At 40.0% G+C, this 21144-nt stretch overlaps 1 protein-coding gene across 2 annotated transcripts in view; it reads right to left on the bottom strand.

The window, feature by feature from the left end:
- Positions 1–1024: 1024 nt before the first annotated feature.
- Positions 1025–21144, bottom strand: part of LOC121731627 (nuclear receptor-binding protein homolog) — a 72676-nt gene continuing 52556 nt past the window's right edge. For both annotated transcript variants that reach the window (XM_042121148.1, XM_042121149.1), the window contains exons 2-10: positions 10376–10600; positions 9844–9974; positions 9330–9508; positions 8798–8972; positions 8320–8438; positions 7914–8058; positions 7344–7476; positions 6799–6957; positions 1025–6138 (exon numbers count right to left, since the gene is read on the bottom strand). In XM_042121148.1, coding sequence (XP_041977082.1) covers positions 6067–6138; positions 6799–6957; positions 7344–7476; positions 7914–8058; positions 8320–8438; positions 8798–8972; positions 9330–9508; positions 9844–9974; positions 10376–10600 — 1338 coding nt within the window. In that variant the 3' untranslated portion in view covers positions 1025–6066. The remainder of the gene's footprint in view (positions 6139–6798; positions 6958–7343; positions 7477–7913; positions 8059–8319; positions 8439–8797; positions 8973–9329; positions 9509–9843; positions 9975–10375; positions 10601–21144) is intronic.

The following is a 21144-nucleotide window of genomic DNA, read 5'->3' as shown; positions in this document are numbered from 1 at the left end:
ATTGAATCTTGTTCTTGGATAACTTGATTGTATAGTTTTAATATGAAGTGGTTAGGTCATATAGACAAACACAAAATACTAAAGATTATGACCATTTTCTAAAAACTTTTTACGCACCTTATGACTTACTTAAATAAGTACTAAAAAATATTTTAGTGTTATGTTTTGTGGCACGCAGCCTCTTAACTTGGAATTCAATTGTTTACGCGGTCGCATCCGACCGCTTGGGAGTTTACGAAAAATAAAATAAAATATTACATATTGTTTGAATTTCTGTACCATGCTGTATGTTTGCGAAACGCAAAGAGAATATAATCACTACGTACGTAACGGTCCGTTCAAAAGTTTTTGCATCTATACAAAGAAGATGGCGGACTTATTGCGTATGTGTGCATGTACCGCAGTGCAACGTCATGGAAAATTACGATTTTGACTACTTTTACGTAATTATTATCAAAATGATAGTGTGAAACTAAAAAGAGAACAATATTTTACACTTATTATATGAAGTATCTCATTGGAATACAAAATACTTAGGCGTAAAAACACTAAATCTTTCCCTTACGGACTGAACTGAATGAACATGCAAACTTTGTATATCACTTTTATATCGATAAATGAATAAAACCAACGGAAAATTTTACGTGTACAGGTAGTAGAATACCTAAATATTAATAAAATGTATCATTTTCTAACCTTTAGTAGGGAAAATCCAGTAATTCAACACTTTTCACAGAAAACGATGTTGACTCATCGAGAACGGAAATTGAAGTAACTTTGATCGGCTAATGGCGCCTAAATTTGACAGATTGAATAAAGGTGAAAATAGTCTGTGATAGATTATTTTACTGGGAATACGATGCGAGCAATAAAAAACAGTAATACTTTATTATAAGATTTATTTCAGCGAAAACAATGACCCATGTACCGCCCGCACAGATCTGTGTTTAAGCCGTTGGAGGGGCTTACACAGATCTGTGCTTAGGCGGACGAGAGGTTAAGTTAGGAGTAATTAAAAACCATATTTGAGCGTTTTAAAATACCATTTTATTGACATTTCAGTAAAGTATGCAACAGCACTCGACGCCGCAGCGGGCGAGGTGACTACTGGACTGACGTTGGCTGCGGGACATACAGACATTTGGCCTCACCGAGTTTAACAGAAAAAAAAGAAACGTCAACTATTGTTGTGTCAAAAAAGATATAAGTATTATTTTTTAATTATGGGGAATATAATAAGTTGATAGTGTCTGTATGTCCCGCCCCCACTCACATCGAGTGTAAATGCATTCTGGATCCAATAAATAATACAATTTTATTTAAAAAAAGATCTCAAAATAAAAAGACAAATTTAAAAAATGAACACATAGCTCTTTGGATAAACAAGAAGTCAGATTATATACACCACTGATGTGTCCATTTTGCAACAAAATAAAATATAACAAAAGTGAAGGGACGAAACAGAGGTATATTATATTGCGGAGGTTTAAGTGCGGGCTGTCCAAATTATGTAATAATATACACGATATATACATTTATACACAATACATAGGAGGAGAATCGTACCTGCAATTCTTTTATACACAATAAAACGTCAAAACAAAAAAGTTGCGTAAACCAATAACGTATTGATATCCAACCAAATGTGCATTTCAGACAAAAACTTATAAAGTAACATGGAGAGAGGAGATTAAACAGAATGTCTTTTATTGAACACTATAAACAATATTATGAACAGCTCGCACTTAGCAGACATAGGCCTAGCAGTATACAGTAGACTATTATAGTAGACTATCAGATAAATTGTTTCATTGGCAGATGTCGGACCTACTTAATTTGATCAGATTGTATTACACTATCGACGGATGACGGCTAACATCGATCTGATATAACACGACGAAATAACTTAGGTCCGCCATCTGCCTAAGGATCAAATTCCCCGATAGTAAATATACAAAATGTCAGCAAATACAAAACATATGATACGGTCAAGCTGTAGCAATTGTCTCGAGCCGGCTCCGACTGGTAACGTTAACATACACTAGTATATAACTTCACCGATATGTCCTATTCGATTATATGTTAAAGCTCACTCACGTACAATTGCTTAGGATGTATCGAGATGCAACAAAACGTGCGAGCGAGACGCACTACATGGACGAGCATCTACCTGTCCCGCTTTCACGTTTCGTTGCAGTTCGATGTTGTCAGCGCTAGGTGTAGTAAGTAACGGTTGTAGCAAAAAATCCATAGCTTTTTTGCTATAGTCGTTACACTGTTTACATGTCGACTATATATTTGGACTAAGATGCTATCGACAAGGCCAGTATTATAATTATACGTAGTTTAAGCTATGTTGTTTCATCTTCCAATCACAGGTGACCCCTTGTAGAAAGAAAGAATCACTACGGTAAGTTTTAGTATTTGAATAGGTTACAATTTAGACCTAATATTTACTATACATTCTGCGTACCTTATACAGTGTATCGGAGAGGCGTGTAGAAGCCGAAAGTAATAATTTCTAATAACATTTACGCACTTTTAGACCAGAATTTCACTTACTTTAAATTCCAAAAACATAATATAGAAATTAAACGCTGTTTTCCTATACCGATGTCGTTTTGGTAGTTGGAATATAACAATAGTAACTAAACGATAAACACGATGTAAACGTAATAAATAAAGCACATAATAGCGCCACGCCACTACTCTACAAGCTATATACATAGAGCACTACACTACAATAACTTTACTCAGAAATGTAGTTATGTAGTAGTTTACAATTCGATATTCAGGGCTCCCGTAAGCGCCAGCGATAGATTGTTGGCAATAAATACAAAAATAATAGCTAATGGATAAAGAGAAATTCGACAACTGACCTTATGTTTGTCTTTTTCACACGAACAAGGAAAATAAGTTGGTATCTCGCTTACAATTACTATGTTACTACTATGTATGCGGCAAAACTGCCGAATTTCACTCTATCCTGTGATCAGACCATAGTATTTAAACTGTTTAAGATCCAGTCCTAGTTCTGCTTTCCCACTTACATGAAAACTGGGACCATAATTTAATACTCATATTTCAATTATTTTAGCAACATACTACCGGCGCCATCTAGCGGCGAGCAAGATCTTTTTGCTATCAAGCTTATTTCGGAATAAAGTTATCCTAGTGTTAATGCTAGGGGCACACCGCACCATCCGCCGCCCGGGCCGTTGAGCAAACAATATCCTATACCTGTATACTTGTACCGCACAGCCAGTTGTTACCGACCCTAAACTCACATACTAGCAAATAAAATTATAATAAAGCTGACAGTTGAATTGGCGTCGTCAGTGAAAAGGGTTTTTATCAATGGATGCAGCGAAAGCTAATCAAGCGAGGCTTTTTATAATGGCATTATAAACAATACTGTAATCAAAATAGCGAGGCAGTTGATACAAATCGTGACATTGTATATCAAGTTTTGTGCCTCGATTCGCCGTTTGGACATTTCGCATTGCATTTACTATAAATATTCAGATGTAAATAATATCAATAAATTCACAAAAAAAGTGTCATCTAACATCAATTCAACTGTCAGCAATCCTCCTTTGGCAATCCCCCCTCTATTCCTTCCCTCCCCGCTAGAGCCCGGGCCGCCGCGAGCCCACACCGTTACATTAGCCAGTCTTTCGTTTCCACTACACTACACTCTGATTTGTAATAGCAGGCGGTAAAATAACAGCAACACTGTATCTACTAAATTGATCAAAAAGAAGGCCCTTATTAATAAAAAGATACACAGTGTATACAGCTGTTTTAGTTAAACACTGTTTTGTCAGTGTCTGATACGCTACAATAGTTGATTGTCAGAAGACAAAACATTGCATAACAATAACGACTATACTATACGACTTTGCATCTTTTTGATAATAACGGAACGTTCAGAAACATTCATTTCATCTTACTCCTTCTTTGTAAGTTAGTAGAGACAGAACTACTATAATTTGACTGACTGTTATTACAAATCGTACTATACGCGGATATGGTCCGAAGCGGAGCGGAAACCAGTGTTCATTCGCACTTTTTTTTTTTTAATTTTATGTTTTTTTTTTACCGGGAGTGTGGACGTAGCTCGTGACTAAAACAACCAACATTGGCACCCACTTTTGGCACCGCTCGACCAAACCGAAGCAAAACCTCGTCCGAACTGACCGATTTTTAGGGTTCCGTATTTCGTACTTACATCATCTATTTCTGTATTTTATATCCTGTGATGCTAAGACAAACTATAATGTGAAGGCTTAAATTTCGAAACTTCTCGATTCGTACTTTCGGTGCTGTTTAAGCCCACTATAGTCTAGTATAGCGAGCAAAACGATACCGTCGCAATCCGGATTCAGACTTATCGGGGTCAGCACCCAAACGAAATAGGAACATAACACGCCACCCCACCCGACACGGCGCTAGCACCCGCCTCACACCCTACGACACGATATATCGGATGGATATCCCTACGACAAATATAAAAAACTCGCCATCCTGAAAAAACATCACTGGCAAAACAAATAATTTTTTAATTTGTGTTGCTATATCTATATAAGAAGAAATACTTCTGGTAGAAGAGATGGATTTTTTTGAATGAAAACCATATTTTTTGATTTAGATTTTCCATCATATAAGTAAATGTATTAAAATAGGCAAGTTTTTTATATTTCTCGTGTGGCAAAACTAAATGCAACGCTGTATTTGTTCTGGCAACATAAATACTGAATGTCAAATGCTGCACTCGTCCGAATATAATATTAATTGACTTCATATGATATTCAGGAATTCTAAAGCGCTCTTTGAAATAAAATATTGAGTAACATAAAATTGTAGTGACGTATTAAATGCTTTTATATCTTTGCTAATATAAAATTAATAAAAACGAAACATGTAACGTATACGATAATATATATATATAACGCGTAATATTCGCATTCGGACGAGCATGTATAGATATATCTAGCTTCTCGTACAAACGTAACAGTGAGTATGTTTATATCTGCGTATACTTAACCATATCCGTACCTAGAGGAAGCCTCGCTATACATATATCTAATTAAATATATTTAAATATCATTTCGTTACATTTACACATTCATACAAACACTACACTAAAGCGACCTCCGAGTCCGAACCGACCACATCCGACAACTTAAAACGATAATGTGACTTCAACAATTTCAACCAGGGGCCCGTAAGAATGCCCAGCAAAATGGAATGGAATGGAATTTCCCTATAAAAATAATCATGGACAAGTGTAATCCATTTAGGCTTGGGAAAAACTAAAGGAAAGCACTTATTCAGATATATTTTTAAATAAAGAAATATTTTAACTTAATTAGAAGTTATGGAAAATTAATTACGCATATCTTGCGCACACGATTAACTGCTTATCTGAATGTTAATATGGAAAAAACATACTAAAGAAATCATTTCATCGGTGACTCTCTTTAAAACGTTATTTATGTGTGACAAATTAAGTGTTGCAAAAAATTACCTTAACGACTTAAGCAATATTTAATGTAGCAAGGATCCGTAATTAGTTTAAAATCTTTATAGACAACCTTTTTGCTGGGCCCACCCGTGAGCCGTGGTCGCTCGGAGTAAGATTCATTTTCGACTAGCACTATGTTCCGTCGGCGGAACGAATATATTTGTCTACGTGACTCTCGCCCTAACGTCGTAAAGCTCAACTCATCAAATCACAAAGTGTCTATACTAACAAAGTTACACTCGAATAGTATTCACATTGCAAAAATACCGGTACGTAGTTAAATCTCTTTCATAAGACCACTTCTATGTCTAATTACCTAGGGCGCCTCGCGCCCGCTCGAGCGGCGCGCGCGCACGCACGTGCACGTACGCCGTTACGTGTACGTCCGCTCGCGTGTACGTATTCGTTGCGTGCGCGCGTGCCGCGTCGCTCGGTTTAAAAAAAATATAGTAAGCTATACATATGGGGTTCCGCAGGGTTCCGTAGCGGGCCCGCTACTGTAGATATAGGATAAATGCCTGTCGCGGTCGGGGCGCGCACTAGCTGGCCGCCGCGCCGAAGCTGCCGCGCAGCGACTCCTCCATCAGCCGGCACACCTTGTCCTGGTCGCCCTGGAACAACATAAAAGAAAATATAATACAGAGATTTTTATTATGTACAGTTAAAGAGTTAACAATCAGGCAAACAAAGTGGCAAGTGAGAGTTAATAATGACTTTGAATGTTTAAAAAAAATGGCTATCAGTTTCACCTCCTATGCGATTCTGCAGGCCTTGTACAAGCGATGCGGCGATGTGATTGACTCGAAATTAGCTATTCGTAAGAATTTGTTGTAACATCTGCCACCATATGTATCTTTCACGAACACGAACTTCATTGCGTATGATCAAAATGTTGACATTACAAGTGTTTAATAAAATTCAAACGTCAAAATTGTGGATAAGCAATAAAGTGCATGTTTAAGTTACATAATTAGGGGGGCTAAACCGATCACGCACCTCGTGCAGGGCCAGATTTATATATTTTATGAACATAGATCACTTTCATTTTGCCACTCCTATGTACGAACTCTGCCGCCATCCTAGGACGCTGCCGCCCCCTTTGGGAAACCATAAGATGCTGCCGCCCATAGGCTGTGGCCTATTTTGCCTATACGTAACCGACACACCAGCTGCCGGTACGTCTTGTCGTCCATCCGCAGCAGCACCGTCAGCATCAGCTCGCGCTCTGCTGCCGGCGCGGGCGCGGCGGGCTGGAGTGAGTGAGAACCCACCTCGTGTATGAAGCCGAGCTGGACCAGGTCGGCGGCGAGGTCGGCGGCGGCGTCTCGCGGCGACACGGCGCACACCAGCTGCCGGTTCATCTTGTCGTCCATCCGCAGCAGCACCGTCAGCAGCAGCTCGCGCTCTGCGGCTGTGGCTGGTGCGGCGGGCTAGAATAAGACATCCATTTTACAGTGCCGGAGCTTTTCTGTCAATGTCAGTCAATGTGCGCGATTCATTGACGCGCTAGTTTTGGTTCCGACTCACATAATGATAGTTGAAATTGATCAGGGTGGCGCGAATGTGGTTAAAACTTTGTAAATGACACATTACAAGGTGGCAGCGTTCTTTTTGCCAAGTCACCCAATGATAATTTCAAAGATGTCAGCGACAACTTTATATGTATACAGTTCGCTTGTCGGCTATATTATTTACTGATTTGTATAATTACATTTTGTCGTTTAGAAAAAAAATCTTGTTAATGTAATTAGTAAACAGGAACTACTCCAAACACAAACCACCTAGGTTTTTTAGATAATCAGCATACAACATTCACCTTAACACTACACATGACGTGTACAACCCGACGGCACTCGCGTTCTCGCGGCGGCGACGGCGGCGACGCCTGTCGCTCGGGCGACGCCGCGCGCCGTCCCCCGCCGTACGCCGTCAGCGGGTAGATGCCGTACCTGTAATGAATGACAGTTAGTGCTGTTGGAATTTGAGAAATTTAATATGATTTATAATGTGGCGAATATGAGTGGAAGAATTCCGATGACATTATCAATGCGGCTCGCATGCCGCATTGGAAGGTCTTCCGACTGAACGTCTTCCGTTTGGTCAGGCCGAAGCTCCCTAACGACAGGACGTCTAGTTGATCTCAGAAACTTCAATAACGGGATGCGGGATTGTGGCGCTAGTTGTACCGCTACCGTAACATAGCAATTATAATTTTTTGGTTGCAAATTAAAATAAATTTGTGTACTTTGAAATTTTGCGTGTTGTCTCAGTTTTTTGTGATAATAATTGCACAATTGCATAAGATATTGATCATCATTCTTTTTCGCCACGCCCATCACCTCGTCGTGATGGTGCGACCACGCCCTCCGCCCCCGCCGCTACTCACCGCACGTCCTCGACGAACTTGTCGAGCTTCTCGGCGTGCGCGAGGTCCCGCGCCGCCAGCTCCACCCGCTGTCCGCCGAGCACGCACCACGCCAGCGCGCCATTCGCGCCCATCACCTCGTCCGTGATCGTCTCCGACACGTTCGCTGAAACATTACGATACGAAATAAAAATTATGTAGCTACGGGCACATTTACAGCGGTGTTTCTGTGCTAACATTTGTTCGGGTATAAATCTGCGAAACTCTTACATGATCAGATAGGTAATATTGTCGCTGAGTAAAGTCTCATTCCTAGGACTCAAAGTATCTATACTAAATTTTATGCAAATAGGTTGAGCGGTTAAGGCGTGAATATGTGACAGACAGACAGACACACTTTCGCATTTATAATATTAGTAAGGATTACCATTAGTATTAACGAGCGTGTGCGCGGCGAGCAGCTTGAGCGAGTGCACCTCGAACAGCAGCGGGTGGAACAGCAGCTCGCGCGCCGTCGGCCGCCGCGCCGGGTCCGCGTGGATACATCTGTTATGATATAATGTGGCTTGTTATTGATGGAGATTATTGAGGGACTGTTCTGTGATTTTATACACCTAAGCTTAAATATTGATACCTAAATTCCACATCTGGTAGCCTGCAGACCTCTGTGGCAGTACTTTTCATGAAAGAACTGCCATCAAGCTTTCGCTTTCTGGAATAAATTCTGAAGAAACCAATATCTCGATTGACTTATTTGAGTAATGATTCTGCTGCTGCGGAGTGCGTACTTCCTCTCACACAATTCTCGAGCGACGTACCTCGTTCAACCTTCAACTCCCTTTATATAAACTTTTGTTATCTTGAAAGTTGTTTGTTAGTGGTATCCCATAACGTTAATAGTTCACCTGTATATGAAGTCCTTCTGTCGCGGCTCCTCCAGCGACTCGACGGTCCGGGCGATGTGGTCGTCGGTGACGTGGCTGCCGGAGTCGCCGTTTCCCTGGATCTCCAGCGCCGCCGTCTCCAGCGCGCACATGCCGAACGAGTAGATGTCCATCGCTGGTGTCACCATTTGTGACGCTGGAGATGGACGGAGTGAGTAAAGAGTACAAAGTTGGCAGGTAGAGGTTAAACAATGTTACACAATGAAGACTGATGATGGTTGAAATTGTACGTAATGCAACATCATTCAAAAGTTACTCAGCCAGTTGCGCTTTATTTTGTAGCTAAAGTGACTTTGATTAACCTGGCTTTGCCAAACTTAGCCATAGCAATAGATCGGCATCGAGCCCTGTTAATATCCTTAAACTCTATAATAATCCTTAGCTCATGATATTTGCTGCATTTGCCTGATGCATCAATAGAAAGAAGCCTGCTGGAGCTACGTCTGACACTTAAAGATGGCGCAAGTAGACATAACACATCAGAACAACTTACATCCATACTCCGGCGCGATAAGATGCATGTTCTTCATGTTCTCCCGGCACGTCTTGACGTGATGGTGGATGGCGTCGGGCGCCACGGAGCCGATCTTGACGAGGCCGTTGTGTTGGATGAAGATGGTGTCGCACGTCAGGTTGCCGTGGACGATGGGGGGGACGCACTCGTGGAGGTAGCTAGAAATATAAAGTTGGTAACTTAAAATATGGACATGGAGTTAGTCAAAGTGGGTGTGCAATTTTTGGATAGCACTTAATAAAATGTTGAAAGTCGTAGAAAGTAGAACCTAGTGTCAAACTTCACATAAAAGATGCAGGGCTTAATTTCCAAGCGCCAACATCATCAAATCGCTAAAAACTAAAAGAAAAATACAATAGAAATAAAATACATTATGTTTGGGGAGGTTTTGTGTTGTCTAAAAAGGCATATGTACATCTATTTAGATTTGCATAATTAGATCTAAAAGCATGTCTTTCTCTGTTTCGTACTTAACCTCTTGCTGTTACAGTACCTGAGCGCCGACAGGATCTGCGTGCACCAGCGCTTCCACGCCTGCAGCGGCAGCCGCTTGACGTTGCGCTTGGTGCGCTTGAGGAACTGCTTCAGCGACCCACACGACATGTACTCCGTTATGAAGATCACCTGGAAAAGCCAGCGTTGCCCTTTATAATACAGAAGTAACTAAGAAATATGCCAGAATTTCTGATTTCAGTCATTTCAGTGCCTGCCTTTTATAATACAGAAATTACCAAGAAATATAGAGTACCAAATTATTCCAGAATTTCTGATGTCAGTGACTGAATTTCGGAAAATTGTTAATTCTAGAGAATGTCAATGTTAAGTAGACAATGATGCTAAGGGCCTAAAAATGTCAGTTGCTATCGACGACAGCATGTATGACCAAAATATAATTGCGTTTTGCCTACACTAGAAGTTCACATTGCAGGAACAAAATGATGGATTATTTTCACCAATCTATCCACCTATAGAAATAAACTATTCCAACATGATAAGACCATCCCATGGTACCGGTCACCACTCACCCTCGGCTTATCGTTGTGCGTGTCGGTCCAGTAGCGGTGGAACTTGACGATGTTGGGGTGTTCGAGGCGAGTGAGGCTGTCGAACACCGTCTGGATCTTGTCCTCCTGCGCCTTGAAGTTCTTCCTCTCGGAGAACTGCACTTCGTTCCACACCACCTCGACTCCCTCCTCGGTGTCCATGGCGAGGTGCGCGCAGTCGATGCCCGGCACGTCGCGCTGCTCAACCTGGAAACAATAACAAAACAACAGGTTAGCTCTTGCTTAGTCTCACTCTGTCATACACCCATCTTTGTATACAGACGGAGTCTCTAGGATAGACACTATACTCTCTAGGGTAGAGCCCATCTTTCTTGCTATTCATTAGATATCATAAACTGATATTTATGTAAAGACATTCTTATTACTAAGAGACGTTCTATGCAAATTTATTTTTTTAAACGTCTTCAACGTATGAAAACGAAGAAACGTGATCTCATTGGACAGTTGTGACATTTTCAGGGTTGCATGTTTTAAAAAACGCCGACACGTCTTACTACTAAACATAATTTAGATTTGTATTACACTTATAGAAAGAAACCTTTATTTTTGCTCATGTACCAGAAAATAAACTCTGTACAAGAGAATATCAGGTTCTCACGTGAACACGACAGACACGATGGACGTAGAACACATCGGCATCGCGCTACATGTCTACATCGCGACAGCATCAGACCATCCATCATCCGAGTCGATACTTTGTATCGGCAATATCGCGAGGTTAGAGCGAGTGCTTCTCATATTATGAGTAATTTGCAAACAATGATCATAGTTTACATAAGACATGTGTTGAAGTATTGTAAAGTTATGGAAATCTATGTCTGTTAAGCTTGCAGTGAGTCATTGTAGAAATATCAATATAGAAATACGTCCAATGTGTCATTCGAGTTTGTTGTTGATTGGTTATATCTTGACTGAGACGTACATTTTGTGGTGTGACCTTGTAAGTTGTAGAGTAAGGACATGCAGAGTCAGAATTTCTTATCTCTTCGTGACATCAAATAAATTCTTTAAAATGCGGATTTTATATTTATTAACCAAGCTACTCTTCTAAGTACCGTTATCTTAATCATTGGATAAACTTCACTCTGCTATCCGTCTATCTTTTAGGTATTATGTGTAGTGGACGATTGATAGGATCACGATCGCATGGTGTGCTTTTTCCACCGTCAATCAACCTCGGTGTGGCCGTCGCATTAGTCGCCAGTCGTGTTGTCTTACATATCGCGTGTAACAGTACCCCCGTCGTGATTGTTACACGGAGCTCGTCGATATTTGCTCAGCTTTCCGAAAGGCATTAGTAATTGTATACCGACGACGACGACGACGACGACGAACAAATCACATTTCGTACGTTTCCCGTTACCCGCAATTACCAGATTACGTTACAGACGTTTACGTCACGTTAAGATAACAATGTCATGTGTATCAATTCCTTTTCCTCGACTTTTGGAAGTATTTGTGCCTCAAATAACGTGGAAAAAAACTTGAATCTACAATACTTATTCGAGTAATTGGAGAATAAATGATTACTACTACTTTTACATTTATAAATAAATTAATTTGTATTTCTGCACAAATTAGACGTGAGAGAGCCATATTCGGCACGAATGGGCCGGCTCGACAGGAGAAATACCACGTTCTTACAGAAATCCGGCGTGAAACAGCGCTTGCGCTGTGTTTCGCCGAGTGAATGAGTTTACCGGAGGCGATGGGCGACGAAAGTTGCTTTCCATCAGGTGACTCGTTTGTACCCGTATGAACATAACGTCTGGATAAAAAATGATATTCATAACACAAGTCTGTATTAACATAACATGGGATTAGACGATTTGATGCATATTGACTGAGCTCTATATCCACAGTATAATATAATGTTATGCGAGGTACTAAAGACCTTTTATAACATCACAAATTGGTCCTCCTACGGATAACCAAATCAAATTGCACAATGCACATGCTGTTATGTGTATTTTTGATCATGTATTTCGATGTATATGATATACCCCAAGTGAGCCTCGTGTATAAATAGGCGGTGTTTTGCACTGTGAGTTGTGACGTCACACTGCCATTACTATTCATTACTGCGTTTCGTACACTATACACTTATACAGTATACACTATACAGTATACACTCATGTTCCATATTCAAATCAGATGCGGGCGTGACGTAAAGCAGCAAAGTACTATAATTCGGTATTTTCGATCCTGCTTACAAATAAAATTGCACCGTATGTACTTTATATACTATTGTGGATTTTCTTCTACTCTTCAGTAGAGACTAGAGACGTACAGTAGACAATCTTTCTTTTCCTCTCTAGTAGAGGTGTTATATATATTTTTTAATGTCCTTCTCATTCAAGCGACTTTTCTAACCGATCTAACGTATTAGACAAGATAAAATACGCGCTGCTTACAACGTTTCGCGTCTGTATACACAGTAAAGACAATATTATGTTATTGTACTGTAATATCAAGAGCCAACCAGTCCTCTACTCCTCTCTTACTCAGACAATTTACAAATCAACGTTTAATCCAATATAAACGTGGCGTGCCAACCGAACGCGGAGCACTGTCGAGGGCAAAAGTTCGGACGGACGCGCAAATAGATCCCGTCCGCGTCTCCGCTACATCAATCTCTGGAGGGGACAGACGCGGGGACGAGGGGGAAGATGTAGAGGGAGGCAAGGGGAAAGGGGGAAGGAGTCGCGAATACCGCGGATAAATTAGCTAGGACATTTGCAGGAGCACGACATATAAGTATTGTAGTAAGATTTATACTCTAGTATAAAGATGATCTTCGTCCGAATCGCCGAAGGAGATATTAATTAATAATAATGAATAGCCTATAGAAACCACAGCAACACTAGGATAATTCCAACACATTTATTCGTTACAAAAATATATACAAACAACCAAAATTATTGTAACCGAAGTCTTGCAGACTGCCTTGTGCATTGATATAGAGCAGATGCAACTCATGGGAAGTGTCAAAACATCTAAATTAATTAAATTTTATTTAATTACTAGCTGTCGCGGCAAACGTTTCTTTGCCATATAAAGTATTTCGGCCGAATTATTTTATTTAAGTGACTAAATAAGTATGTCACCATGGCAACGTCCTTCGCTATCCCGTCGCACAAACAAGGGTCGCCGTCAGTCTCGAGTTGTAATAATTTACTATTATTTATTCAACAAATGCACTTATCAATATAAAAAGTACCCAGTAGCCGATTCTCAGACCCACTGAATATGCATATAAAATTTGGTACAAATCAGTAAAGCCGTTTCGCAGGAGTACGCTATCTAACATTGTGTCACGAGAATTTTACATAAATAAATTAATTTGTATTTCTGCACAAATTAGACGTGAGAGAGCCATACTTCGGCACGAATGGGCCGGCTCGACAGGAGAAATACCACGTTCTCACAGAAATCCGGCGTGAAACAGCGCTTGCGCTGTGTTTCGCCGAGTGAGTGAGTTTACCGGAGGCGATGGTCGACGAAAGTTGCTTTCCATCAGGTGACCCGTTTGTACCCGTATGAACATAACGTCTGGATAAAAAATGATATTCATAACACAAGTCTGTATTAACATAACATGGGATTAGACGATTTGATGCATATTGACTGAGCTCTATATCCACAGTATAATATAATGTTATGCGAGGTACTAAAGACCTTTTATAACATCACAAATTGGTCCTCCTACGGATAACCAAATCAAATTGCACAATGCACATGCTGTTATGTGTATTTTTGATCATGTATTTCGATGTATATGATATACCCCAAGTGAGCCTCGTGTATAAATAGGCGGTGTTTTGCACTGTGAGTTGTGACGTCACACTGCCATTACTATTCATTACTGCGTTTCGTACACTATACACTTATACAGTATACACTATACAGTATACACTCATGTTCCATATTCAAATCAGATGCGGGCGTGACGTAAAGCAGCAAAGTACTATAATTCGGTATTTTCGATCCTGCTTACAAATAAAATTGCACCGTATGTACTTTATATACTATTGTGGATTTTCTTCTACTCTTCAGTAGAGACTAGAGACGTACAGTAGACAATCTTTCTTTTCCTCTCTAGTAGAGGTGTTATATATATTTTTTAATGTCCTTCTCATTCAAGCGACTTTTCTAACCGATCTAACGTATTAGACAAGATAAAATACGCGCTGCTTACAACGTTTCGCGTCTGTATACACAGTAAAGACAATATTATGTTATTGTACTGTAATATCAAGAGCCAACCAGTCCTCTACTCCTCTCTTACTCAGACAATTTACAAATCAACGTTTAATCCAATATAAACGTGGCGTGCCAACCGAACGCGGAGCACTGTCGAGGGCAAAAGTTCGGACGGACGCGCAAATAGATCCCGTCCGCGTCTCCGCTACATCAATCTCTGGAGGGGACAGACGCGGGGACGAGGGGGAAGATGTAGAGGGAGGCAAGGGGAAAGGGGGAAGGAGTCGCGAATACCGCTGATAAATTAGCTAGGACATTTGCAGGAGCACGACATATAAGTATTGTAGTAAGATTTATACTCTAGTATAAAGATGATCTTCGTCCGAATCGCCGAAGGAGATATTAATTAATAATAATGAATAGCCTATAGAAACCACAGCAACACTAGGATAATTCCAACACATTTATTCGTTACAAAAATATATACAAACAACCAAAATTATTGTAACCGAAGTCTTGCAGACTGCCTTGTGCATTGATATAGAGCAGATGCAACTCATGGGAAGTGTCAAAACATCTAAATTAATTAAATTTTATTTAATTACTAGCTGTCGCGGCAAACGTTTCTTTGCCATATAAAGTATTTCGGCCGAATTATTTTATTTAAGTGACTAAATAAGTATGTCACCATGGCAACGTCCTTCGCTATCCCGTCGCACAAACAAGGGTCGCCGTCAGTCTCGAGTTGTAATAATTTACTATTATTTATGCAACAAATGCACTTATCAATATAAAAAGTACCCAGTAGCCGATTCTCAGACCCACTGAATATGCATATAAAATTTGGTACAAATCAGTAAAGCCGTTTCGCAGGAGTACGCTATCTAACATTGTGTCACGAGAATTTTACATATTAGATAATTTGTTATAATTAAAGCTATTTGTTTACAGTTTACACTGACTGTTGTATTAAACCAATCCCGATCCTACATAGTAAAACGAAATGTACAATTTATAACTTATTTTATAGCAGCTACGGAGTATCAAATAAATTGTTATTTTGGTCCGTTTCATAAGCTGAAAAACTTTACTTTCGTTTGTGCTAAACATTCATAATTTTAGATTATTGGGTATATTGGACCGGTTGGACGATTTATATGCGTCAAAAAGCTTGAACCTGAAGAAGACTTAGCTAGAATCACTCTCGAGACTAATTTCTTAGAAGTCCAAATCTATTTTAGAACGATAAATATACAGACATGTTTATTGTCTATAGCAGAAAAGTGTGTCGTGTCCGAGTGAGGTCGGTGGTCGGCGGTCTCGTTCCTCGAAACAATGGGCAAGATTGTGTTGGTTGCGAGTTGCGATAACGTCGTTATAAACTTGTATGCACTTTGCACGGACCTAGTTTACTCGCTTCGATAACAAATAAGCACCAGATTAAGGTGACGCCGCGATTAAAGTAAAAAATCGTTTTGGATATGTTTTTGATCGAAACAAGAAATGGAAAGGGCGTAAGCGCCAAAACGGTTTTTGTCGCGTAATTTAAAAACCATAAATATATTTCATATAAGCTTTAGGCAAATTATATTGTATGCTTGAACTAATTTATGTACAAACTGTGGAAGCTTAAATCACTCTCCTCTGTTGGCAAAATTAGAATCCCTGTTTTTATAGAGGTATTTTTGATTAATTATTCTGTGTTATAAAAGTTGACCAATCGTGTTATGCTATGGGTAATTCAAAGATAAAGACATGATGAATACTGACAATGAACTTTAAATAATATTATAACTATTAAGTATTAACGTATCGATTTAAAAAAAAAAAGCTTGTTAGGGTTCCGTAGTCAACCAAGTTTTCTTGATTACAGAACCCTAAAACGGAAACCTAATCAGCTGATTTTTTTTATATTGATATCTAGGTTAATGGTTATATTATAATTTAAGAGTATTATTGTCCTACAAATAGAACAATCCATATTTTAGGACCATCAAATCAAAGTATGAAATCCTTTAGCTATCTCTGTTAGCTACCACTTTCGAGATTATTCGCAAATAAAACTGAAGTCCGTCTATAGTAATAAAAATAAAAAAATGTTCCAGGGAACCCGGACCATACGAAATAGAACATTTAACCTAATTCTAACTTTGAACCCAGGTGCAAGTGGAACCTCTTCAACCGCGACCATTAATTACAGGTACATTTAAGCGGGGAGTGGAGCACCATGGGATTTTAGTAGGTAGTTCCTCGGAGTGTCCCACATACCCCGGCCGATGCCCCAATCCGCCGGGGATGCGCAAAGCATTTCCCCATGTAAAAAAGGTATTGCGTAGTACTACACAATAGTCTACATGTGTACCTACTACCTAGTACTTGTATGTAGTGTGTAGTAAACACAAGCGTGGTCGTTATCGGCGGTCGTTCACACGTCGGGCGGCGCACGCGCACCACGAATTGCACCCGATAACGACACACACGTGATTTATTGCCAATGTGTTACAAGCATATAGGGGGTGACAGACGTGCGAGTAAGTACGCGGACTTATGGCTCAACGATCGGCGATTAAGAAATCACCTGTGTGTCAGCAAAGAGCCGCGAGCCGCGAACCTGGGGGCATGGTAATCCAGTGTGAGCGATTCCCGTGTGTCACCGACGCGAGCCGAGTAAGTTCGCGAACTTTAAGTTCGTAAACCCGCGTGCTTTAAGTTCGTACGTCTATCAGGCGGCAGGCCTTTATAACTTATAAGGTGTACAATAGATGAAGAGTAACAAAATTAAAGATTTCCTTTATCAATCCTTCAATTTCTCTTAAGACTAGGGTTCCACGGTCAGTCTGGCATCAGTTCAGTCCATCAGTTTCAGACTGACGTCAGAATGATGGCCGGTATGAAAGTACATGATAAAAAAATGATCAGTCTGTCAACCATAAGTACGGTTACACAATCATTTTTTCCTCAGTCTGGATCAGACTGATAGACTGAACTGATACTTAGTGTGACACTAGTCTAAGCCGCACTCCTATACTAAGGCCCGTAAAAATAGTCAGTACTCAAGATGCATCTCGGTCTCAAGGCTCTGTGTATTGGTTGGCTGTCAAAATTTAGACCAATCACAGAGCCGAACCGCGTCTTGAGACCGGGTCGCATCTTAAGTACTGACTATTTATACCGGCCTTAGAGCATTACATTACATTACTACCTCCCTGAGCAACAAGCGTTTAGAATTTAGATGCTGCTAAAATAAGCCTATTGGCTTCATCTAAGCTTTTTTACTTACGGTCATGATTTCATTTCGTGATAGATCTTGCTATGATTGATCGGGCTTCAGAATAGCCGTAACTAGATTCTAAAACTTACAAGTTGTAGACTGTAGTTGCTAGAATAGATTTTCAATTTATTTGGACCTTCGAGTTTTTTACCTGCCTATTAAACCTTTAGGTTTTGCATCAGCTAGTCACTGACTGAATACGATCAATCATTGCGAATATTATCGATACAGATACAACGCTTTCTAGATAATACTGGGTCATAAGGAAAAATATTAAAAATATCTCTACAGAATACCGATATAGCTTCTACCGTTACAAATTACACGTGCTGTTACCTAACTTGAGTGTTATTTAACATTACAATATTAGGCAGGCACATACATGACACAATATATACAATTATACATATTTATTATTTACATTTAGACATTGTATAAAAAGTCGAAATTGTGTCTGTCTGGGACGAGACACAAATATATTGAATAATAGAGCAGTGTTGCGTATGTAACATGTAGAGTCTGGACTCTGGAAACAATACTAATAATGGATATTGTATTTGTTTGTACATAACCAAGGGTAAAGTTAAGTAGTTTCCATTATTTTTCATACGCGGCCTACCTAAAATAATAAATCTACGATGGACCAATACAAGTGATGACGAACGTGTAGAGGGATATATTGATTGCCCATTTTAGACGTGTGACGCTGAAGATAGTTTCACAATCATGGTGACAAATCACAAGGAAAATGACAATTAAAAAATATAATACCGACGAAAACCATCTTCCTACTAAGGGACATTATAGATTAAGACACACCATAGTTAAAACATACAACAAGTACGTGTTAACTCTCGTCTAGGCAAACATTTCATCCGTACATAAAACCTGCCGATTATAACCTAACCACCAAGTCTATACATATGATATTAGGTATCCCCTAACCAGGTGTATCTGATATGGCGATGGCACTACGACCTGCCGGCCTTCGCGCCCATCTATGGTCTAGACTCTAGATAAACATTTCATCCGTACATAAAACCTGTCGATTATATCCTAACCACTAAGTCTATATATAGGTATCCCAACGGCCGGCCTTCGCGCCCATAACATTAACACGTCACCGCAATATAAGGAAGGGAATCTGACGGATAACATTTCAATCGGAACGAGGCCCCAGTCTAGGCCGGGGGGTGGCTGTAGGGAATTGCATTGCAGGGAATACGTGGGAGAGCCATGCTTCGGCACTAATGGGCCGGCTCGATCGGAGTAATACCACGTTCTCACAGAAAACCGGCGTGAAACAGCGATTGCGCTGTGTTTCGCCGAGTGAGTGAGTTTACCGGAGGCCCAATCCCCTACCCTATTCCCTTCCCTTCCCTACCCTCCCCTATTACCCTATTCCCTCTTAAAAGGCCGGCAACACACCTGCAGCTTTTTTGATGCTGCGAGTGTCCATGGGCGACGGAAGTTGCTTTCCATCAGGTGACCCGTTTGCTCGTTTGCCCCCTATTTCATTAAAAAAAAATTGCCCGTAAATAAATACGTCGTTGGTTTCGGCAAAAATACTTCAAAAATATAGTGTGGATATTATCCAATATAAAATATTTTAGGACTTCTCGCCGCGGCGGGAGTCTAGACACTAGACCCTTTAGTAAACAACTTATCGTTCACTTTACTAGCTGTTATTATATAAAACTAGGTATATTATAAGGTGGCGGCGCTATAATGAGACATAATATTCAATCATCAGGCGGCGGCGTGACAGGGCCACAATTAAATTGTTACACATTTACAGCGGCTATTATTAAAGTAGGAACCGTCTGACGTTTGTGTTGACAAATAAGATCAAATAGACCATAGAGAATGGAGCATACGTGAAGTTGGCACTCGCCGCAGTCTCGAATCTCGTGAAACGTAATAAATCGCGACATGTGGCACGTTTTCAGGTAATTTTTTTAATACAATAATTGTGTAAATAATAATAATTAAATTGCTCTTGAATTCTTAAATGCATTCACTTATAGCCTTTTCCTTTTATCCAAGGTTCGCGGTCTTTCTCTGTCGAATGACTTTTCCAAAGTGCAAACATTGTACTGTTTGTCATGTAAATACTTTTGTTTACATACTAAGCTATAGGGAAATAAGGCAGTATGCATTTGGAAAATAGTTGAATAACAAACTACATAAAAGCCGTTAGAAAATGTCATACATTCGCGTGAATAAAACGCAGCCATCTCCCGGCCTACAGCGGTAGGTGTGTAAACACTAAACAATTTTTTGCGGCAGGCGGCAGGATATTCGCAACTAGCAGAAACCTGTAACTATGGTTGGCCGGTACTACGTAGTTGGTAGTACTACGAGTCTACGATACCAGAGTAAATACGATAATAGTGCAACGTATGTCGGCCACTCGACCGGAAACGTTCGGAAAATCTTGGGAATTCATCATCATCACCGACTGCGCGCTATTGAGCCAAATATCTGTTATTAAATGTAGAGCACTCGCTTTGCTGTAGGACTAACTGGTAATTTGACCTAAAGGACGCGGACGGACTTGTCTCAAAATATTAGGAGGTTTTTTGACTTCAACTTTTACTAACAATATCCCTGCCGCAAATCCGTCTCTTAAAGGTTAGGCAGATACAGTCCATTATCAGAATTTGCAGGCCTCAGTTAGTATTACCGCGTATTAGTTTTGCGGTGTTCGTGGTGTGTGCTCGGTCAACATTGGCGCGCGAACAATATTTATGCCTCCAAGAAATCGCGCACTTCCTTATGTACCCGCAGTCATTACGTTTTGTGCGTCAGTTCCATTTTATTGATGCGGCCTGAATGTTTTATTCTAAACATAAGGAAATTAAAGAATTTTAGAATAACTAACTAAATTATTATACAATATGAGGAAACGGTGTCGCTCTATCCAAATCCGAAAATTTAATAGACCGGTATTTGTTTCATAAACTGTCTGAATTTATTTACTTACTACAACTCTCACATACTTGGCTACATAATATCAATTTAATTCTTTCTTTCTAATAATTATGACCGTTCCATCTGTATGCTGTATGCTGTACCGCCTGTACCCAAGTACAATCAGTACGAGAAATCCGCACGCAACTGCAGAAATTTGCAGTATTTCATAGATAATGTTATAATTGTGTTGTAATTATGAGCCGCTCCTTATGAAGAGAGTTTACGAGCGTTTTTTAGAGCCGCGAATAAAAGTTAATGTCGGCTATCGCTATACAGTATA

The sequence above is a fragment of the Aricia agestis genome, chromosome 11, assembly GCF_905147365.1.
Source record: "Aricia agestis chromosome 11, ilAriAges1.1, whole genome shotgun sequence".
In the NCBI taxonomy this organism is placed as follows: Eukaryota; Metazoa; Arthropoda; class Insecta; order Lepidoptera; family Lycaenidae; genus Aricia; species Aricia agestis.
The sequence above is the reverse complement of the archived record's forward strand: the minus strand, read 5'-3'. Positions and strand labels throughout refer to the sequence as shown.